The 24,155-nt window shown below is 42.9% G+C and overlaps 1 protein-coding gene and 2 long non-coding RNA genes across 3 annotated transcripts in view; 1 reads left to right on the top strand and 2 right to left on the bottom strand.

Moving 5' to 3' along the window:
- Positions 1-24,155, top strand: part of LOC310697737 — an 895,058-nt gene that overhangs the window by 271,138 nt on the left and 599,765 nt on the right. The window lies entirely within an intron of this gene.
- LOC310697740 overlaps positions 1-24,155 on the bottom strand; it is an 873,530-nt gene that overhangs the window by 465,144 nt on the left and 384,231 nt on the right. The gene's annotated exons all lie outside the window — the stretch shown is intronic.
- LOC310697676 (uncharacterized protein) lies at positions 5,110-9,371 on the bottom strand. The gene is made up of 2 exons (XM_083484366.1): positions 8,713-9,371; positions 5,110-5,876 (listed from the first exon to the last, which is right to left on the bottom strand). Exons 1-2 carry the CDS (start codon positions 9,227-9,229, stop codon positions 5,302-5,304), a joined length of 1,092 nt encoding a protein of 363 aa, XP_083340492.1. The 5' UTR covers positions 9,230-9,371; the 3' UTR covers positions 5,110-5,301.

Here is a 24,155-nt window from a genome sequence, read left to right as displayed (position 1 = left end):
CTCTGCAATTTCAATTTGTCTCCTTCTTGTTCCAGAATTTCCCAAAATTTCGGCCATTTGGCCTCCATATTGAGCTTTTTCAGAGCTTTCGCTTCCATCGGTGACAACCACCTTGGGGTTTTATTTTCCAATAAATCCTTGTATCTTATCCAAACATTAAACAATGCTTTCCTGACAATATGATTTTTAAATGCTTTATGTGCTTTGACCTTATCATACCATAAATATGCATGCCATCCAAATACGTTGTTAAAACCTTCTAGATCAAAAATGTCTCTGTTTTCAAGAAGTAGCCACTCTTTCAACCAGCAGAAAGCTGCTGATTCATAGTACAGTTTAAAGTCTGGCAGGGCAAATCCACCTCTTTCCTTTGCATCAGTTAATATCTTAAATTTTATTCTGGGCTTCTTGCCCTGCCAGACAAATCTAGGAATATCTCTCTGCCACTTCTTGAAACAGTCCATCTTGTCCACAATTTGCAATGTTTGGAACAAAAACAACATTCTAGGCAATACATTCATTTTTATCACAGCAATACGGCCTAGCAATGAGTGTTTCAAATTTGACTTCCAGTCAGCGGGACTTCCGGTCAGCGCCAGCGATTAATGGCGGATTTCCCTCCGAGCTCCGGAGGGAGTCTGCTCCGCGGGTTCGGGTCCTGCTGCTACGGTGAAGCGGGGACCCTTAAAAATCACAGGTGGTGAAGCCTGTGAGCAAGGAGACTTGGCGGGCACCATTGCGCCCCCCAAAACCGTGAAGGAGCCTTTTTAAAGGCTTTGGAACGGCAGCGGGTGAGTGGTGCGGTGCTGAGAGTCGTCACCCGGTCCGTGGAGTGAAGCCGTGTCGCCATTATCGGAGAGCGCTGATTTCTTCCTGGAAACTGGACTTAAAGCAACTACCCGTGAGTAGGTCTATAAGACCCAACTGGATTTGGAATAAAACTAGAAGAAATTTGGCACTGAAACGGGAAAGGTATAAAAAGGAAGTCTGCCTTCCCGATCTGTAGATAGATCAAAGCATAGAGACTTTAAAGCTGTAACTTTGAAAGAGCTGTGTTTCGAAAACGAGTAAACCTAACGTCAAAAAAGAAATTCCCCTTCTGCCTGCAGGAGCGGGGGGGGGGGGGGACTGTACTGCATGAAAAGAGGAGAATGAAAATATATCCGCTGCCTTAAACCCTGGGGATGGACTGCCTTGACAGGGAAGCCGACTAGAGGGCTGTCATTACGCTAAGGGTAAAACTTTTGAAGTGACATTTGAAGTAACTCTGTGAAAGATACAGTGTCGCTGGACTGTTCTGTATTTAGAATAACTTTGAAGGTAACTGAAACTGTGACTTTTCAGGGGATATTAGAGACTTCTAAAGGAGACATTTTGTTTCAAAAAAATTTTAATGTGAAGTTGGGAGTTTCTCCCCCTAGAGGAGACTTTGTTGCAACAATAACAACTAAGCCACTAGCAGCTAAGCCATTGGAAATTTCCTTTTCAAAACAAATCTGCAAGTGTGAGACTGACCTTGGCTTTGCATGAGAGTGTTATGGCAGATGAAAAAACCACTAGGTCTGGCAGACAATACAAGACTGACACTTCACATCAGAGAAGGGCCTCAACATCCGGAGGCGCAGGAGCAGCTGCTGCCTTGCAAACAAAACCAAAAATTATGTCTGAAGATCCATTGGCACAAGCACTTGGCAAAATTAATGAATCTTTGGAATTTTTAACAAGACAGGGAGCAGAGACAATTAAACAGGTTGCATAAACTAATAAACAAGTGGCTGAAATCTCAGCAAAAATTGATTTGAATACTACAAGTATTAATGAATTGGGAAAGAAGGTGAACTCTAATACACAGACTATTGAAAAACTTCTAGAGGAATCGGCCACAACTCGAAAGATTGCAGAGGAGGCCAAGGATATTGCAACTGCTACTCAGGAGAAGATACTACCAGTCCATAAGAAACTAGGGGATCATGATCTGACATTGTCTATGATTGAATTGCAAAGAAAAGAGAGAAATTTAAGAATTAGAGCAGTACCTGAAAGTGAGAAGGACAATTTGGTGGACTTCCTCACAAAAAAAAAAATTCTGAATTTTGGCAACAGGATTTGGAGAAGGAAGAATTTAAGATTGTGAGTGCATTCAGACTCTGCAGACAAAGTAAGAAGAAGGTAAGAGACTGTCTGATAACCTTAAGATCAAAAGAAGAAAGAGATAAAATCTTGAACTTGCACTACCAAAGAACTTTGGAAATTGAAGATTCTTATGTGGAGATCTTTAAGGATATACCAAAGCATATTTTGGATGTAAGAACCTACTGTAAAGATATACTCTTCAGGTGGGAATTTCCCCAAGGCCTATCCTTTAAATATAAAGGAAGGAAAATAAGAATAAGGACAGTGAGTGACAAAGATAAGTTCCTGAGAGACCACGAAGAAGATCTTCAGAAAGAAGCGGAATCTGGTGAGGAACCAATTTCATCAGGAAAAGGAATACTAGACATAGCAAACTTATCATTTGGATTGAAACTACCGACAGCAGAAGAACAACTACTTGGAACAGTAGGGGGGGAAAGTAAATAATCCCATCATGGCTCTGCAACTTCTAAGCTGGAATTGTAATGGTTTGAACCTGCCCCGAAAGAGAAAAAGTGTTTTTCACATATTGAAAAAAGAGAAATTGGACTTGATCTGCTTGCAAGAAACACATGTGATGAGGACACATAGAAAATTACTTATTAACAAAAGATTAGGTCAAGAATTTATTTCATCTGATAAAGTTAAAAAAAGAGGAGTGGTGATATATGCAAAGGAAAAATTGCTACCGAAACTGATTTTTAAAGATGAACAAGGAAGATTTTTGGCAATTGAAATTCAAGTTCAAGGAGAAAAATTTTTGATCGTAGGAATTTATGCACTGAACGAGGGGAAATCTGAATTCTTTAAGAAGTTGCATGAGACTCTATTGGACTATCTGGATTACAACTTAATTCTGATGGGAGATATGAATGGAGTAGTTTCTACAAATATGGACAAAGCACAAAGACAGGTAGTTACCAAAGATGGAAGACTACCTAAGACCTTTTTCGAAATGACTGACAATATGGACTTGGTTGATATTTGGAGAACAAAGAACCCTCTAGAGAGAGAGGGAACTTTTTTCTCTGAAGCTAAAATGACTTGGACCAGAATTGACCAAATATGGGTTACTAGAGGGATGGCACCAAAGATAAAGAAAGTGGAAATCTGCCCTAAAACTTGCTCCGACCATAATGCTGTAAGGATGGAGATGAAGCAAATAACAGCTGGCTCCTTCAGATGGAGGATGAATGACACCTTATTTAGAGATGAAGAAGTATATAAAAAGGCCCAAAAAACTTTGAGAGATTATTTTGAAATAAATATAAAGACCAGTATTGAAAAAAGAGTAATCTGGGACGCAAGTAAAGCTGTTATGCAAGGATTCTTGATACAACAAAATGCAATAAAAAAGAGAGGCCAAAATGAGAAAAAAGACAAGATCTTGGAGAAGATAAAAGAAGGGGAAAGGAAATTGAGATCTAAACCAAAGTCTCAAGAGATCTTGAGAGAAATTAAGCTATACCAGACACAATATATGGAATTGATGAATCAAGAAATAGAATGGAAAATTAAACAAATGAGACAAAAGACATTTGAATCAGCAGATAAATGTGGTAAACTATTGGCTTGGCAAATGAAGAAAAGACAAAAATTAAATACAGTCACAAATTTAGAAGTGGAAGGAAAGAACATCTACAATCCAAATGAGATTAGAAATTGCTTCCAGAGATACTTTAAACAATTATATTCACAAGGGCCGCAGAAAGAAATGGACATAGACGAATATCTTAAGAAAAATGGATTACAAAAAATCTCCTATCAAAGTAAAATACTTTGGAATCAGAAAATAACTGAACAGGAAATAGAAGGTGCCATTCAAAACATGCAATTAGGCAAATCTCCGGGACCGGATGGGCTGATTTCCAGATACTACAAAGTTTTGAAGGAGTGGCTGTTACAACCTTTGAAGGAAGTCTGCAATGAAATTTTGGAGGGGAAAAGAGCACCAGAATCGCGGAAAGAGACTTATATTACACTCATACCAAAGACAGAGACTGAAAAAACTCAACTTAAGAACTACCGCACTATCTCGTTACTAAATGTGGATTACAAAATCTTTGCTGACATTTTGGCTAAGAGACTGAAAAAAGTTTTGATGGAGGAGATTCACAGAAACCAAGCGGGTTTCCTCCCAAGAAGACATTTGTCAGACAACGTAAGGAATATAATTGATATTTTGGAAAAGCTAGAAGTAAATATAAACACTAAAGCAGTTTTGATATTTGTGGACGCGGAGAAAGCCTTTGACAATATTTCTTGGAGTTTTATGAGGAAGAACCTCCGGGGGATGGGGGTAGGCCAAGAGTTTGAACACGGTATAGGTGCAATATATTCTGAACAAAAAGCAAAGCTAATAGTAAATAATGTGGTTACGGAAGAATTCAAGATAGAAAAAGGGACACGTCAGGGGTGCCCAATTTCTCCATTACTCTTTATATCGGTCCTGGAGGTTTTGCTGAATATGATTAGAAGGGACCAACTGGTTAAAGGGGTACAGGTCGGAGCTAAACAGTACAAATTGAGAGCATTTGCAGATGATCTGGTACTTACGTTACAAGAGCCAGAATCTAGTACTAAAAGGGTATTAGAATTAATTCAAGAGTTTGGTCAAGTAGCAGGATTCAAATTGAATAAGTTAAAAACGAAGGTTTTAGAGAAAAATTTAACAGCTATTGAAAAAGAGAGGTTTCAGAATGAGACAGGATTAACTCTGGTAAAGAAAGTGAAATACTTGGGGATTAACATGACAGCTAAAAATATGAATTTGTGGTTCGAGGACCCGACCCCCGCGAAGTGAAATGAAGACACAAGGACACGTGATATAAGGTTGATGGGCTAGAAAAGGCCACAACTTTATTGATTACAGCAATGAAAAGGTATTGGCTTAGGCATTGGATCGAAACAAGTGGGTTTATTCACCAGTAGGTGGAGCCTGTTGATGCTAATCCAACTATAGGCTCACCCCTGCTGTCACCGAGGGTCGTGCCATGGCCTCCCACCAAGCAGGCATCAGACGGAATACACGACCCCCAGATTTATTTAACGGAATACCCCTAAAAATTGAAGGCATAGGCGATGGCCACACCTAGCACTTCGACACACCACAACACATTATTCCAATGCCTAACCGCCACCCGAGCCAAAGGCTCGCCGCCAATACCCTCAAAGCTGCAACCAATCCCAGATGTTTTTGATGACACTAGCTAACCAAATGTCGTTCCCCAGATCCGATAGGTGGACGCCGTCATTCCGGTATAAAGCTTGGTCGCCGATCCGGATACGGTCATGATAAATGACTCGGCCATACATAAAGCGCACCCAACGGGCTACCGCCCAATTTACGAGTTTCCTGGTTCTTTCAATGGCCATACAGCTTTGCGCACCGTGCCAAACAGTTCTTTTCAGGAAGGAGGACCAGAACACCGTCGTTCTGGGACACAAGGCTGCGAATGCGTTCAAGTCTCTTTTTATGCTCCACAACAAGTCCACACTCCTTCTGTTGGCGAGGTCATTCTCCCCCAAGTGAATCACAAGGATGTTGGGAGGGCCGAACTTGGCTACTTTCTCCCACAGCAATGGCATAAGGTCCTCCCAACGCATGCCTCTTCTCGAAAACCAGGAAACTCGAACACCACGTGGAAGGCCAAGATTGGGTGCCAGGCCGCAGCTCACCGCTCGTACGCGGGCCCAATGAACTATACTGTGGCCGCAAATCCACACGATTCTTCTGAGCATAGCTGGGGGTAAAGATAGAAACGAAAAGGAAGGTAAGTAGGGTAAAGCGGCAGGTTGCGTACTAGCGAATATAAGACTTATAAGCATTGGATTTCCACCGGCCCATTTCTTTGATCCTGTCTGCCGGTAACCCCAGGTGCGCAGCCGTGGTTGCGGCACCAATCCTAAATGAGTGCGCAGTGTACTCCTGGGAGGATAGACCACAAGCCTCAATAGCCTTGCGAAGTACTCTGGTGAATTGGTACCTCAACAAGAGTGACCCATCTTCGTGGACCAGAAACGGACCCGGGCCGGGTGGTCTGAGGTAGAGATACTGCCTAGTGTCCTGCTGTGCCGATGCGTGGCCTCCTGTGCGAGGACGTGCAGTTGTCCAAAACATCCGTAACAGTGCGTATACGTCAGTCCAAGACTGATCAGGCTGGTAAGGGTGTCCTAGTTAAGCTCACGGCGTCAGCACAGCAGGGCACTAGGCAGGTATCTGGAATTGAGACAAGGCATCGGCTATATCATTATTGGCTCCGGGTACGAATTTGGCTGAAAATATTATATTGTACTCAAGGCAGCAGACGACGAACGCCCGCAGAAGGGAGGAGACCCTCTCAGACCGAGATGACTGCCTGGCAAGAATGTTCACCACCGCCAGGTTGTCGGTCCTGAAGCACACGCGGTGATCTCGAAACTCTTCCGTCCAGATGTGAACGGCCACCACTATAGGAAAGAACTCAAGAAAGGTGAGATCCCACGTGATGGCCTGACCTTGCCATGCCGTCGGCCATCGTTGTGCGCACCAGCGCCCCTTGAAGTACAAGCCAAAGCCTAAGGACCCAGCCGCGTCCGATTGGACCTGGAAGTCTGATGACAAATTCAAGACATCCTGCCATAGAGATACCCCATTGTAGTTTTCAAAAAAAGTCGTCCACACCTCCAGATCTGCCTTGACCGACCTGGGGAGGCGGACCCTGTGGAGCGGGTGTCTAAGACCAACTGACAATCTGGTGAGGCGGGCACAGAAGGGGCGTCCGGGGGACACCACCCTGCAAGCGAAGTTAAAATGGCCTAATAAAGATTGAATTTGCCTAAGGGTGACCTTCCTAAGCCTAAGAGTGTCTTGAATTAATTCCTTAAGGGCTTCAATCTTTTCCGCAGGTAGGCGGGATGACTGGGCCACTGTATCCAGCTCGATACCCAGGTAAGTTAGGCGCGTGGCCGGTCCCTCAGTTTTCTCGGCAGCGAGAGGAACCCCCAGGTCCTGGGCCAGAGCTGAGAAGGCCTCAAGCAAGGAGGCGCATTCCCTGTGTTGGACTTACCCACGAAAAGAAAATCATCCAGGTAATGCGTGACACCAATGGAATTGGTCCTGAAACGCAGGGCCCAATCCAAGAACGTGCTGAAAGCTTCGAATGCCGAACAGGCCACTGCGCAGCCCATTGGCATGGCCCTGTCAACGTAGTATTTTCCTTGAAATTTGAAACCCAGCAACCGAAAGTCACTAGGATGGACTGGCAAAAGGCGGAAGGCCGATTCGATATCACACTTTGCCAACAGCGCCCTGCGACCAAAACTACGGATTAGCTTAACTGCCTGGTCGAAGGAGGCACATTTAACCGTGCATAACTCTGGTGGGATGGTGTCGTTAACCGAGCCGCCTTTCGGATAAGAGAGATTATGAATGAGCCTAAATTCCCCAGGGGTCTTCTTGGGCACAATGCCTAATGGAGATATGTGCAAGTTTGGGATGGGGGGGCTGTCAAACGGGCCTGCTACCCTGCCTGCGCTCACCTCTTTGGCTATCTTCCTCTCAGCGACTTCAGGTCTCTCCCTCACCGACTTCTGAGAGAGGGAAAGAGCCCGTTACAGGTATTCTAAACCCACTGGAAAAGCCCTCCCGAAGGTAAACAGCTGCATTTTTGTCTGGGTAAAAGGACAGAAGGTCGCAAAGGGGGGCAAGCTTAATAGGGGAAAAAGCCAACTCCAAAACCACCTCATCTCCTGTTCCCCGCCGCAGGGGCTCCCCGGGAACTGGAATGATGGAACCCCCGGCCCCCACGAAAGGGCTGCCTTCCCCCTTAACGCAAGTTGCTACCGGATGCGCACCACCACATCTCTCACATTCATGCGGGTATTTACACGAAGGCCTCTGGCACGATCCCTTGTTGAACTCCCAGCACACCCTGCGCTTGAAATCCCTTCTTTGCTCGGTCCTGGCCGACCGATATGGGTCGACTGGTTTCTTCTCTACGTATGGACCAACAGCTACTGACCAGATGCCGTTCTCGATCTGATCCCAGCGTGCTAACGGGATCCTAGAAGCCTTCCTTCGAAACTTCTTGTCGTAGCTTATGGCAGCGGCCTCCCCTGAGAGGGCGCAAGCCGTACAGATATGCGAAAGGTAAGCAACAAGGTGAACCGCCCGCTTGGGATAGGCAGCAACAATCGTCCCCATAAAGGCCTGAAAACCATCGAGCCAGTTTTCAAATGTCCTAGGCACGGAAGGGTACTTGCTCCTTCTCTTCCCATGGGAAGGCCTTTTTTCGCCCCTACCTAACTCCTCTGCAGGAGGAACTAACTTAAACATGTCAACAAATTCTCCATTTAAGATTTTGGCACGTAATTTAGGGGATAGATGATCACCTGGTATAACATCTGAAGTTGAATAGGTGGATGTGGTGGCGTCCTTTACCAGCGCCCCATCCTTCCACTCCTGGGTTCCTCCAAACTTTTTCCGGTGGCCATTGGCCCTCCTAGAGAGCGCCCAGTCCGGAAGGCCAGACACTTCCTCGCCTTTTCCCCAGTAGGAACCCAGGGACGCATCGCTATCATACTCAGAGGAAGAAGTACCTGTATCCTCATCCGTGTCATCTTTCCTCGACCTGCTTCTCCTACAAGTGTGCTTCTTCTTCTCGCGCCTCTTACCCGAAGGCTTTTCCACCGGCGCTGCGGCGGTGGCGTCCTCCACCTCCTGTTGCTCGTCCTCTGCCGCCGATGAAGACGCTAGATCAGGCGACTGCGCCCTTAGCCGCTTGTCCTGTGAGCGATTAGAAGAGCTAGGGGCAACAAGATTGTTATTGCGAGTAGACTTAGATGTTGCTTCCCCCCCGAACACGAGACGTGGATGCCGCAGCCCGTGACTGGGACCTGGTCCGAACCGGTTCAGAGCTGGAATTCGCAGCCGCCTCTGCCAACTGAGAATCATGAAAGAGTACAGCCGATGTGCTAGGTAGATCATCCCTTTGGGAAGATCGGGAACTCTCTGGAACCACCTGCGTATCTGGAATGACATCGGGAGAAGAGGGAGGACTGGGCTCCTCGTCGGGAAAGCGTTGTTCATAATCGTCAATAAATGACCTAAAGGCATTGAGGAAATGCGAAACGGGCTTTGGGTTGTTACTTCTACCTTGTAGCCCTCGGGAGGAGTTTTCAGCCGCGTTACATGCTGCCTCAGACGCGCGCTTTCTCTTAGGAGCCATGATGTGCGCTTCGTATAATATGAATGTAACTGCTGCGTATTGGTTTGGGTTATCTGAAACTGCAGTTGTCTTTTTTTGTTTTATTTATTTATTTATTTATTTATTTATTTATGTTATTATTATTATTATTTATTTTATTTTTATCTAAGAATATATATATATATATATATATATATATATATGCAGGTTTTGGTGTCTTCGGGTGTCTTCCCGTGTAAGAGTTGGGGTGTCTAGGCGACGTTTCGACGAGGTCTCACTCGTCATCTTCAGGCTGGTGCTTTCGGCTTCTTGTTACTGGAACAGAGCAGGATCTCAGTGTTTGAGTTCCTATAAATACTGTTGAGGGGTGTGGTGTATAGCCTCCGACGTTCTGGGCAGAGAGGAAGCAAAATTAATTTCGTGTCCTGTTTCTTTCAAGATTCCAAATTGCTCTTTAACATGGAACATCACCACAAGAGAATAATCATGGAAGCCATCGAGATAGAGAAACACCCTCACAACATGAACAAGCGTGACGACACGTCCCGCCTGCCAGACATCTGGAAATTAGCCCTCCCCACAAAAACTGACACCAGAACCAGAGGCACACAGAACGCCATCTCCAATCAACCACACCAGACCCAAACCCAGACCCTCTCCACAGATAAATTACAGACACCATCCAGTAGCCAAACCATAGTGGCATAGTGGCACCTCCGGATGCTGCACCCCCCTGCAATCCCTACACAGATCTGGCTGGCACAGGGCACAAAACCACAGCTCGCCCCTATACACGAAGCCAAGCCAGAGCACAACTAAGTGCAGTACAGCCATCTTCTCAGAAAAACTCTTCACAAGCTCAAGAGGTCAAGACACGAAAGCTTTAGCAACTAATCCACACTTAATGACCCTCCTAAGTGGTACTCAGAATATCACTCAAGAAATCACTCAAGATATCCCTCAAGTAATTAAGGAACAAAAGAAGAAAAGGCACACTAACCTGGGAACTTCCTCTCTGCCCAGAACGTCGGAGGCTATACACCACACCCCTCAACAGTATTTATAGGAACTCAAACACTGAGATCCTGCTCTGTTCCAGTAACAAGAAGCCGAAAGCACCAGCCTGAAGATGACGAGTGAGACCTCGTCGAAACGTCGCCTAGACACCCCAACTCTTACACGGGAAGACACCCGAAGACACCAAAACCTGCATTCCTGTACCCGTGAAAATCTACGAGAGCATATATATATATATATATATATATATATATATATATATATATATATGTATTTAAATTAATATAAAATTTGTTATTATTATAGTAGTTGAATAATTGTTATATGACTAATTTGTCTGTATTGCTTCAAAGAAATCAAATAAATTCAATCAATTAAATTCCAAATTGACCTGAGACAAATGAGGACTGATTGCTGTTACTGTAAATCAATTAACTATTACTGTTGATATTTTGTCCCAAAATTAGCAAATTATCAGTGATGCAATACTATAGGCTACAACTGTTGCTGCTTATATGTGCTATCAGTACAATCTGCTTTCAAGCACTGTGATATTAAGACAATTGTATTATCACTATGCAGTTAAATCAAGTATATACAGCCTTTCTAAGATGATCAGTTGTAGAACAATACTTAAAGAAAATATCCCAGTATCAGTGCAATGTTCCAAGTCTCAGTCACCCAGGAGCTTTGGCGCCCCAGAGGCACAATGCTTAATTAAAATGAGCAGCAGCTAAACAATGAAGTAAAGTGAGCAGCAGCCAGAGAAGAGAAGCCGCTCACCTATAAATAATACTATAATAGTAACTTCAGGGAAACGTGAGCTTAAACTTCCATTAAAGAAACCAGTTTTATATGCAGCTGTCCCTTATGGGAATCAAACCTGCAACCTTGGCATTATCAGCAGCACCCTCTAACCAACTGAGCTATACAGGCTGGATGCAATAAGACAGCTCCCAACGGCTGCTAAGCTTCACTTTACTATACAACAGCAAATAAAATCTGACATCAAGAATCACAGAACAGAGAAACCAGTAGGAGAACACTTCAATCTCCCAGGACATTCTATACAAGATCTCAAAGTAGCTGTTTTACTACAAAGGAATTTCAGAAATAGACTGGAAAGAGAAGCTGCTGAATTACAACTCATTACCAAACTTAAAACCATGAAAAGACCTGGGCTGAACAAAGACACTGGATTCTTATCTCACTATACATAACTAAACCATTTCTCACCTTCCCACCCCTTGCCTTTTCCTGTAAGACCTATTACAGTCGTTAAGAGTCGTCAAGAGGCTCTCTCAGCTATCTGCCTATCTCCCATTCCCACCACCCTTCTCAGTAACACCCCTCCCCACCTTCTCACTATATAGAAGGATCTGGCAACTTCTGTTTCAGTGTATCTGAAGAAGTGTGCATGCACACGAAAGCTCATACCAAGAACTAACTTAGTTGGTCTTTAAGGTGCTACTGGAAGGAATTTTTTTATTTTGACTATGGCAGACCAACACGGCTACCTATCTACAACAGCAAATAGTAGCTCAGCCTCTGGAGACAATGCCCCTAATTATCGCTCGTTAGCTCTGAATAGTCCTGCCGCCGGCACACAAAGACGTTTCTATGGCAACCCAAAGAGCCAGCCGGCAACAAAAGCTTCTTTAATGGGGCAACAGCAATGGCGTTTCTATGGCAACAACAGAATGAATCACCCAGCAGGGGGAGGGAGGTGGAGGGAGGGAGCTCGGAGCACAGGGAAGGATTAAAACTAACCTAGTGAAACACCCAGGCAGACACGGAAATAAAATACCCACTTTAAAACCATGCGGGTACAGGGGATGGGAGCAAATAAGATGTCCACAAACAGAGGGAGCAGCGGAGACTGTTCAAAATCAGCTGTTTAAAGAGCAGTCAAACACGTGGAGAGAGGGGGAGAAACAAAGGAGGCAGGCAAATAAAATGTCCACAAACAGAGGGAGCAGTGGAGACTGTTCAAAATCAGCTGTTTAAAGAGCAGTCAAAGACGTGGAGAGAGGGGGAGAAACAAAGGAGGCAGGCTAATAAGATGTCCACAAACAGAGGGAGCAGCGGAGACTGCTCAAAATCAACTTTTTAAAGCAGTCACAATACTCCCACACAGCAACACGCTTGGTAGGGATGAGGAAATTCTAAAGAACCTCTGCTGACCACGTGAACAATAAACACACACACAAACAGCAACGCACCAGCGGAACTAACGTCGAACGGCTATGCAGTCACCCCAGGCACCCCAATCAAGTAAAATTCAGCCAAAGTACCCAATTATGATGAGTGCAGCGCAATAAAGGCAAATTAAGCAGCGCTCACTCCTGGAGGAGAAAGGAATAAAGAAAGGTAAACTTCCCTGCCGGCAAGCCTCTTCCGAGATAGATCCACGTGGTCCAGCAGCTGAGGGAAACGACGATGACTCGCGACGGGGCGGCGACGAGGAATGAGGCCAGGAAGAGGCTGGCGCTGCAGCAAAAGGCTGCTGAACACGCCCCCTCCGCGGCACCTGGTTGGGTGGCCACGGGGGGGGGGGCGTGAGCGCCAGCCAGGTGAGCTGGAGGCAGGGGGCCACGCCCCCTGCTGGGCGGTGCTCGGGCTCCCGACCATAACCACTCCCCTCTCTTTCAGGGAGGAGAGTCTTTATTTAAAGATAACTATGAGAAATGTTGGATAGAAGTGAAAAAAGATTTAGAGGTCTGGTCGAATTTGAAGCTTTCCTTGTCTGGTTGAATTGCGGTTATAAAGATGAATGTATTACCTAGAATGTTGTTTTTGTTCCAAACACTGCAAATAGTGGACAAGATGGACTGTTTCAAAAAGTGGCAGAAAGATGTTTCGAAATTTGTCTGGCAGGGCAAGAAACCTAGAATAAAATTCAAGATTTTAACTGATGCAAAGGAAAGGGGGGGATTTGCCCTGCCAGACTTTAAACTTTACTATGAATCAGCAGTGTTCTGCTGGTTGAAAGACTGGCTACTTCTTGAGAATACAGATATCTTGGACTTAGAAGGATTTAATATCTTTGGGTGGCATGCATATTTGTGGTATGACAAGGTTAAAGCTCATAAAGCTTTTAAAAATCATATTGTCAGGAAAGCACTATATAATGTCTGGATAAAATATAAAGACTTGTTGGAAAATAAAACCCCAAGGTGGTTGTCGCCAATGGAGGCAAAGGCTTTGAAAAAGCTCAATATGAAGGCCAAATGGCCGAAATATTGGGAAATTTTGGAACAAGAAGGGGACAAATTGAAATTGCAGAGTGTTGAGAAATTAAAAGATAAAGTGCGAGATTGGCTTCATTATTATCAAATAATGGAGGTTTATAAGTTGGACAGGAAAATTGGCTTCCAGGTGGAAAAATCAAAATTAGAAACAGAATTGTTAGAACCCAATACTAAGAACTTGTCAAAAATGTATAACTTGCTGTTGAAATGGAATACACAGGATGAAACGGTGAAATCAGCCATGATTAAGTGGGCACAAGATATTGGTCATAACATTATGTTTGCTGACTGGGAACAATTGTGGACCACCGGTATGAAATTTATGGCATGTAATGCCTTTAAGGAAAATATTATGAAAATGATTTATAGGTGGTACATGACCCCAGTCAAGCTTGCAAAAAATTACCACATGTCTGATAATAAATGCTGGAAATGTAAAGAGACTGAAGGTACATTCTTTCACCTTTGGTGAACATGCCCAAAGATTAAGGCTTTCTGGGAAATGATATATAATGAATTGAAAAAGGTATTTAAATATACCTTCCCGAAGAAACCAGAGGCTTTTCTCTTGGGTATGGCCGGCCAATTGGTGCCAAAGAAGGACAGAACATTTTTATTGTATGCTACAACAGCAGCAAGAATACTCATCGCAAAGTATTGGAAGTTACAAGAACTACCCACCTTGGAAGAATGGCAGATGAAGGTGATAGACTATATGGGATTGGCAGAGATGACCGGCAGAATCCGAGACCAGGGAAGAGAGACAGCGGAAGAAGACTGGAAGAAATTTAAGGACTATCTTAGGAAACATTGTAAAATTATTGAATGTTAGAATGACGTGGGTTTAGAAATTATGTGGTTTCTAGCTGTAATGATTAAGTAAAAAGAAAAGAAAGTCTAAAAATTTAAATGGATAATAAGGGAGAGGATTTGCTGAATTAATAATTGGAAATTGGAATACAGAAAGGGGAGGTATGAGGAAGTCGGGGAAGTAAGATTTCTAAATCTTTTTTTACTTCTGTCCAACATTTCTCATAATTATCTTTAAATAAATTCACATTTTTAGCTGTCATATTAATCCCCAGATATTTCACTTTCTTGACCACAGTCAAACCTGTCTCATTCTGAAACCTCTCTTTTTCAATTACTGTTAATTTTTTCTCTAAAACCTTAGTTTTTGATTTGTTCAATTTAAATCCTGCTACTTGACCAAATTCTTGAATTAAATCTAAAACCCTTTTGGTACTGGATTCTGGCTCTTGTAATGTTAGTACTAAATCATCTGCATATGCTCTCAATTTATACTGTTTAGCTCCGACCTGTATACCTTTAACCAACCGGTCCCTTCTGATCATATTCAGCAAGACCTGCAGGACTGATATAAAAAGCAATGGGGAGATTGGGCACCCCTGACGTCTCCCTTTTTCTATTTTAAATTCCTCCGTCACCACATTATTTACAATTAACTTAGCTTTTTGCTCAGAATATATTGCACCTATACCATTTTCAAAACCTTGGCCTACCCCCATCCCCTGGAGATTTTTTTTCATAAAGCTCCAAGAAATATTGTCAAAGGCTTTCTCCGCGTCCACAAATATCAAAACTGCTTTAGTATTTATGTTCACTTCTAATTTTTCCAAAATATCAATTATATTCCTTATGTTATCTGACAAGTGTCTTCCCGGGAGAAAGCCCGCTTAGTCTCCATGAATCTCCTCCATCAACACTTTTTTCAATCTCTTAGCCAAGATGTCAGCAAAAATTTTGTAATCCACATTTAATAACGATATAGGGCGGTAGTTCTTAAGTTGGGTCTTTTCAGTCTCTGTTTTCGGTATAAGTGCAATATATGCTTCTTTCCACGAATCTGGTGCCCTTTTCCCCTCCAAAATTTCATTGCAGACTTCCTTCAAAGGTTGTAGTAACCACTCCTTCAGAGATTTATAATATCTGGAAGTCAGCCCATCCGGTCCCGGAGACTTGCCCTGTTGCATATTTTGGATAGCACCTTCTATTTCTTGTTCAGTTATTTTTTGATTCAGCACTAATTTACTTTTGTGGGAGATTTTTTGTAATCCATTTGTCTCCAAGAATCGGTCTATGTCCATTTCTTTCTGTGGCCCTAGTAAATATAATTGTTTAAAGTACCTCTAGAAGCAATTTCTAATCTCAGTTGGGTCGTGTATGTTCTTTCCTTCCACTTCTAAATTTGTAACTGTATTTAGTTTTTGTCTTTTCCTCATTTGCCAAGCCAATAATTTCCCACATTTATTTGCTGATTCAAATGTCTTTTGTCTCATTTGTTTAATTTTCCATTCTATTTCTTGATTAATCAGTTCCATGTATTGTGTTTGGTATAATTTTATTTCTCTCAAAATCTCTTGAGACTTTGGTTTCACTCTCAATTTCTTTTCCCCTTCTTTTATCTTCCCCAAAATTTTGTTCTTTTTTCTCATTTTGGCTTCTCTTCTTTATTGCATTTTGTTGTATCAAGAACCCTCTCATAACAGCTTTACTTGCGTCCCAGATTACTCTTTTCTCCATTTCAGTGTTCATATTTATTTCAAAATAGTCTCTCAAAGTTTTTTGGGCCTTTTGGTTCACATCTTCATCTCTAAATAGGGTGTCATTCATCCTCCATCTAAAGGAGCCAGTTGATATTTGTTTCATTTCCATCTTTACAGCATTATGGTCGGAGCAGGTTTTTGTGCAGATTTCCACTTTCTTTATCTTTGGTGCCATTTCTCTAGTTACCCAAATTTGGTCAATTCTAGTCCATGTCATCTTGGCTTCAGAAAAGAATGTTCCCTCTCTTCCGAGAGGGTTCTTTGTTCTCCAAATATCCACTAAGTCCATATTGTCTGTCATCTCAAAGAAGGTAGTCTGCCATCTTTTGTGACTACCTGTCTCTGTGCTTTGTCCATATTTGTCGAAACTACTCCGTTCATATCCCCCATCAAAATCAAATTGTAATCTAAATAGTCCAGTAGAGTCTCGTGCAACTTCTTGAAGAATTCAGATTTCCCCTCGTTCGGTGCATACACCCCTACAATCAAAAATTTCTGTCCTTGAAATTGAATTTCAATTGCCAAATATCTTCCTTGTTCATCTTTAAAAATTAATTTCGGCAAAAGTTTCTCCTTTGCATATATCACCACTCCTCTCTTTTTAACTTTGTCAGACGAAATAAACTCTTGACCCAATCTCTTGTTAATAAGTATTTTCCTGTGTAGCCTCATTACGTGTGTTTCCTGTAAACAAATCAAGTCCAATCGTTCTTTTCTTAATATATGGAAAACGCCTTTTCTCTTCCGAGGGGAGTTAAGTCCATTGCAGTTCCAACTTAGAAGTTGCAGAGACATGGTGAAATTACTTAGTTTTCCCTCCAACTGCACCGAGTAGTTGTTCTTCTTCTGTCGGTGGTGTGTCTTTCCCTGGGCCAAGGACTCCAAATGATAAGTTTGCTATATCTAAGATTCCTTTTCCTGATGCAGTTGGCTCCTCTCCAGATTCCACTTCTTTCTGTAAATCCTCTTCGTGGTCTTTCAAAAACTTGTCTTTATCGTTCACAGTCCTTATTCTTATTTTCCTTCCTTTGTATTTAAAAGATAGGCCTTGGGGGAATTCCCACCTGAAGAGTATTCTGTTTCTTCTCAATAGAACGACCAGATCTCTGTAATAGGTCCTTACATCCAAAATATGTTTGGGTATATCCTTAAAGATCTCCACAAATGACTCTTCAATTTCCAAAGTTCTTTGGTAGTGCAAATTCAAAATTTTGTCTCTTTCTTCTTTTGTTCTTAAAGTAATCAAACAGTCTCTTACCTTGTTCTTTCTTTGTCTTTTTCCAAGTCTAAATGCACTCACTATCTTGAATTCTTCCTCCCCCAGGTCCTGTTGCCAAAAATCTGTAAATTCCTTTGTAAGGAAGTCTGCCAAATTGTCCTTCTTGCTTTCAGGTACTGCTCTAATTCTTAAATTTCTCTCCTTTCCTTGTAGTTCAATCATAGACAATGTCAGGTCGTGGTCCTCTAGTTTCTTATATACCGGTGGTATCTTCTCCTGAGTGGCAATTGCAATTTCCTTTGCTTCTTCTGCAATCTTCTGAGTCGTGGCCGATTCCTTTAATAGTTTTTCGATGGACTGTATATTAGAATTCACCTTCTTTCCCAGTTCATTAATGCTTGTAGTGTTCAAATCAATTTTTGCTGAGGCCTCAGCCACTTGTTTATTTGTTTCTGCTACTTGTTTGTTTGTCTCTGCTACCTGTTTAGTTAGATTTTCCAAGGATTCATTAATTTTGCCAAGTGCCTGAGCCAATATGTCTTCAGATGACATAACTTGGTTTTGCTTGCAAAGCAGCCGCTCCTACTGTGCCTGCTGCTCCAGATATTGAAGCCCTTCGCTGATGTGTAATGTCAGCCTTGTATTGTCTGCCAGACCTGGTAACCTTTTCCTGTGCCAACTCTATCTTCCCTTTATCATTTGCCATAACACTCTCATGAAAACCCAAGGTCAGTCTCACGCCTGATAGATTTGTTTTGAAAAGGAATTTTCCAATGGCTTAGTTGCTCAGTGGCTTAATTGTTGTTGCAACAAAGTCTCCTCTAGGGGGACACACTTCCAACTTCACTTTATAACTTTTTGAAACAAATATGGTCCTTATATGTCCCCCATATCCCTTAAAAGCCACAGTTTCAATGTCCTTAAAAGTTACTTTATAGTCAAGAGCAGTCTTAAAACAATGTATCTTTCACAGAATTATTTCAGGAGTCTTTACCTTTAACGTGCTGACAGTCTTCCCACTGATCAGCTTCCCTGTCAAAGGCAGTCCGTTCCCAGGGTTTTGAGGCAGCTGATATATCTTTACTTACCCCTTTTCTTGCAGGTAACTAATGCTCAAACTTCTCCCCTCCTCTCCTGCAAACAGGAGGGGAACCACTTTTTTGATGTTGGAATTTAAGCCTTTAAATAACGTCTTTCAAAGTTACAGCTTTACAGTCTCTTTGCTTTAATCTGTTTACAAGCCGGAAAGGCAGACTTCCTGTTTATGCCTGTCCCGTTTCGGTGCCAAATTTCAAATTTTCCTCCAATTAAATCAATTAAACCTACTCACGGGTAGTTCCTTTAGAGTCCAAATGTCCAGAAAGAAATCAGCGCTCTCCGACAATGGCCATGCGGCTTCACTCCGCGGAATGGGTAGTCGACTCTCAGCCCTGCGCCGCTCACCCCGTCCCGTTCCGGAGCCTTTAAAAAGGATCCTGCGCAGCTTGGGGGGCGCAAATGGTGCCCGCCGAGTCTCCACGCTCACAGGCTTCACCTGTTTATTTATTTATTATTGTCTAATTTGATCCAGTCCTGGATCCAAGTGACACAAGCAGCTTCATAGTATAGTTTAAGATCCAGAAGGGCGAAGCCTCCTCTGTCTCTGATGTCTGTAAGTAATTTGTATTTTATTCTTGGCTTCTTCCCTTTCCATATAAATTTTGAAATATATTTTTGCCATTTTTTGAAACACGCTAGGTCACTTATTACTGGCACTCACTGAAACAAAAATAACATTTTTGGCAATGCGTTCATCTTAATCGCTGCAATTCTCCCTAATAATGATAGGTTCATTCTTCCCCATATTTCTAAATTCCTTTTTATTTCATTCCAATTTTTTTTTCATAATTGTCTTTAAAGATATTGATATTCTTGGTTGTAAGCCAGATTCCTAAGTATTTAACTATTTTATGAATCTCTATTTCTATACACTGATGTAATTCTTTTTTATCCATTTCTGATAAAAAAAACTACTAACAGCTTTGTCTTGTTTTTATTTAATTTGAAGCCTGCCACTTGCCCAAATTCCTTTTTTTTTAAAAAAAAGACTTTTGGAAAAGTTTGTAGGATCTTCCACTGTAATTACAAGGTCATCAGCCTATGCTTTTAATTTATATGTCTTTATCCCTACCATAATTTCTCTGATCTTTTCACCTACCCTTATATTTCTCGCTAGGACTTCTAGGACCAAAATGAATAATAAAGGTGATAAAGGACATCCCTGTCTTGTTCCCTTCTGTATCTTTCATTCATCTGTTACCACCAGAGCTTTCAAACAGAAAACATAAGAAGCTGTTTTATAAGAAGTGAAACTGTTGGACCATCTAGCTAAGCATTGTTGACAATGACTGGCAGCAGCTCTCCAACTCTGGAATGAAATCTTAGAAAAATTCCTAGTTAAACTGTAATTTGTTACCTGTGCAACACAGGGTAAAGTGAATTTACAGATTAAAAAATGGAACAATAAACCACATCCCTAGCTAACAATGGATGAATCGGCTTATTTCTGTTCCATATGAGTTCCAAATGTGCTCCGTTGAAGAACCATTTTGTCCCTTTTTTAAATGCACCCACTCAACCCACACACAAATCACACAAATACATTTTTATATCCTGTGAACACTTGCCCCAAAGTATGCATTTTTGTAAGTTTATTGATACATTTCTCTGTGCATGTTTTTTTCTGAACTGAAATTGCATCACAAAATTTGGATGTGCATAATCCAATTGATATGTGTGTGTTTTAGTCCACATGTGAGTCTGTGACCAGTGGATTTAAGTTAGTTCACTTCAAAATAATCTATATTTCATTTGGTATTTAGTTTTGTTTATAAACTATTCCTTATAAAATACTGATACTCTTATAAAATTCCTGATACTCTCATCTTTTCAGTGCCTCATCCGTGGCTACGGATGTTGGCCCACGTACTAAGTCTGAGTCACAGCTCAGACTCCAATTCTAATCTAAACTATATGTCTGTAACTACATTTTAAGCCTGCCTCAAGACTGCTACTATGAAACTGAGTGAGTAATTTTTTCTTTACTTATAAGAATATTGTTTTGCATGATTATTGTTTTGAAAGGGAGAAAGGGGGAAATAAATGTGTTAAAGCATCCTGGATTACTTAAACAAAAGGCTAAAACTAGCTTATCAACAGCTTCCTCATTTTTGCTGCAAGGGGTGTACTCTGCTAAATAATAATAATAATAATAATAATAATAATAATAATAATAATAATAATAATAATAATAATTTATTTATACCCCCCACCCATCTGGCTGAGTTACCCCAGCCACTCTGGGCAGCTTCCAATCAAGTGTTAAAAACAATACAGCATTAAATATTAAAAACTTCCCTAAACAGGGCTGCCTTCAGATGTCTTTTAAAGATAAGATAGCTGCTTATTTCCTTCACATCTGAAGGGAGGGCGTTCCACAGGGTGGGCGCCACTACCGAGCAGGCCCTCTGTCTGGTTCCCTGTAACCTCACTTCTCGCAATGAGGGAACCGTCAGAATTAACCTGTGCCTCCATGGACAGCTGTGAGTCCAAAATGACTCCCAGGCTGCGCGCCTGGTCCTTCAGGGGGCAAAGTTACCCCATTCAGGACCAGGGAGTCCCCCACACCCACCCGCCCCCTGTCCCCTCAAAATAGTACTTCTGTCTTGTCAGGATTCAACCTCAATCTGTTAGCCGCCATCCATCCTCCAACCGCCTCCAGACACTCACACAGGACCTTCACCGCCTTCACTGGTTCTGATTTAAAAGAGAGGTAGAGCTGGGTGTCATTTGCATACTGATGAACACCCAGCCCCAGCCCCCTGATGATCTCTTCCAGCAGCTTCATATAGATATTAAAAAGCATGGGGGAGAGGACGGAACCCTGAGGCACTCCACAAGTGAGAGCCCAGGGGTCTGAACACTCATCCCTAACACCACTTTCTGGATACGGCCCAGGAGAAAGGAGCAGAACCACTGCATAACAGTGCCCCCAGCTCCCAGCCCCTGTAGGCGATCCAGAAGGATGTTATGGTTGATGGTATCAAAGGCCGCTGAGAGATCCAGCAGAACTAGGAAACACCTCTCACCTTTGTCCCTAGCCCGCCAGAGATCATTGACAAGCGCGACCAAGGCAGTTTCAGTCCCATATGAGGCCTGAATCCCGATTGGAAGGGATCCAAATGGTCCGCATCCTCCAGGCGTGCCTGGAGTTGTTCAGCAAACACCCGCTCAATCACCTTGCCCAAAAATTGAAGATTTGAGACTGGGCGATAGTTGGCCATATTGGCCAGGTCTAGAGATTTTTTTTTAAGAAGCGGTTCAATGACCGCCTCTTTCAGCAGGTCTGGGAAGGCTCCCTCACAAAGGGAAGCATTCACCACCCCACAGAGCCCATTGCCCAGCCCTTCCCGGCTTGCTTTTATCAGCCAGGATGGACAAGGATCAAGAAGACAGGTGGTTGGTTTCACTTGTCCAAGCAGCCTGTCCACATCCTCAGAGGTAACAGATTGAAATTGATCCCATATAACATGACTAGACAGGACTCTAGCACTCTCCAGCCCCAGCCCTGCTCCCACGGTACAGTCTACCTCCTTCCGAATCTGAGCGACTTTATCTGCGAAAAACTTTGCAAAAGCATTGCAGGAGATCTTGGGGTCCCTACCTGGCCTCGATGACGAAGGTGGTTTCAATAAATTGTGAACCACGTGAAAGAGTCGCCTGCTGCTGTTTTCAGCAGATGCAATAGAGGCAGTGAAGAAGGTCCTCTTTGCCATTGCCATTGCCACTTGGTAGGTTCGACGTTGAGCTCTAACCCGTGTCCGGTCTGATTCAGAGTGAGTTTTCCGCCACCGGCGTTCTAGCCGTCTCAGCGATTGTTTCATCACCCTAAGCTCTAGGGAAAACCACGAGGCTGCCCGGGCTCCGTGCAGTCAGAGAGGACACTTTGGAGCCAAAAGTCATTAGGCCTTGTTAACTCTGTATTCCAACGGGTCACCAGGGAATCAGCTGAAAGGTCATCAACATGGGATAAAACATCCCCTACCACTCTCTGGAAGCCAATTGGATCCATTAAGGGGCTGCTAGCTGGGTTTTTTGTCCCAGGTGAAGCCTTCAGAGGAGTGCCATTGAGGCTCTCAATGCCAAATGGGGTCTTTGACCCAGGCGAAATAAAGCCTCATTTCACCCATGCTTAAAGCTGCTCTGCTCTGACACACTGGGTTGCATTGCCTCTGACTTTTCTCTGATCACCTAGTGATCTTTCCTGAGGGGTCTTGAAGCTCCAGTAGTGGGTGGGGACCCTCCAAAGCCCACTGGTTTGTATTTTTACAACACAACCATATTCCCTTTTCATAAACAATAAAGTGCAAAATCACAACAGAAATGAAAGCCAAGATAGAACAAAATATAACCACAAAAGCCCAGCAAAAACAAACTAGCAAAAAATTAGGTAAAATCAGCACACAGCACAGCATCTAAAACAATTTAAACCCAACAAAGCACCCAGGAATAGGGAATTTGGGGAAATAAAATTGAAACACCAGACGGATTGTGATTAATAGCCCCCCCCCCAAGCCTTCATCTTCATCTAGGTTGTTGCAGGACCCCCCCATTCAGTTTGCACAAGCACGACACACACACATTCACACACAACATACGTGACACTTCCTTTAATAAAACTTCCTTGAAAAGCCTTCCGTAAATAAGGAAGCGCTTGAATCATAAGCCTGTCTCCATGAAACCCCATTCACTATCTTTATTACAGGTTGACCAGTTTCCCCATGCAAATAAACTGCTGCGCTCCAGCCAATAAGCGTTACCGAACAGCGCCCCTTGTGGCGGCCACGCAGGTACTGCAGGGCATATATCTACCTCTCAATGCTTTTGACAGCTGCTACTACAATGTATCCAGGTTCAATTGACTGTAACTAATCCAATCAAAATGTATCCAAGTGCTTCCTTGCATATGGACTTGCATATGGAAGTGGATTCAATACGGACTAGAACAAAGGACAGTGACCAACCCTTCCCTCTGGGAGCAGGAAGCCGTGAACTCCTCTTTGTCCTCTGGAATGTAATCCTCCGGTCGAGTCCTCCGACGTGATTAACAACCTCAGCCTTTGATAAGGCTCCAGGCACGTTCCCCATTCAGCAGAGTATCAAACACAGCAAAAGGACGAGAAATATGAGCTACATTGCTAAGAATTTTATTTCTAACTACGCAGAAAGAAAATACATCCTGTCTCTGTGAAAGCAGAGAGGAACCGGAGAACACAAAGGAACAGGAAACCAGTAAACATCACATCCGTCTTCCGTGAGACTTCCAACAGTATGGAATGTCTGTGGAATGTAATCAGTCTTGTGACTCCAAGCACTGCACAGTGGCACAAACAGAAACCAACATCCTCCCCCTTTCTGCGAACACCACTGGGCAGTGTGTCAGTACAAACCCAGTTTCTGTACCTAGGTACAGTGTTGATCCCTTGGAACAACCTTGGACAATAAATCAGCAGGAATTTCATTACCTGGCATGTAGGACACCGTTACGAGTCCTTTCTGAACACATTCTCCAGCATGTTGCAGCTACAATTGCAAGTGTTTTGTGCTTTGCTTACAACCTTCAGAAATCAGCAAAGCCAAACATGCTTTGTTGTCCTGATAAACCTGGATTGGACACTTTACAGGAATTCTCATATCTTTACACAATTGTAACAACCATTCACAATCCACAAGTGAATAAGAC

The sequence above is a fragment of the Podarcis liolepis genome (genome assembly GCF_965112155.1).
Source record: "Podarcis liolepis genome assembly, chromosome: W".
Taxonomy (NCBI): Eukaryota; Metazoa; Chordata; class Lepidosauria; order Squamata; family Lacertidae; genus Podarcis; species Podarcis liolepis.
Note: the sequence above shows the minus strand (reverse complement) of the source record. Positions and strands in the feature narration are given on the sequence as shown.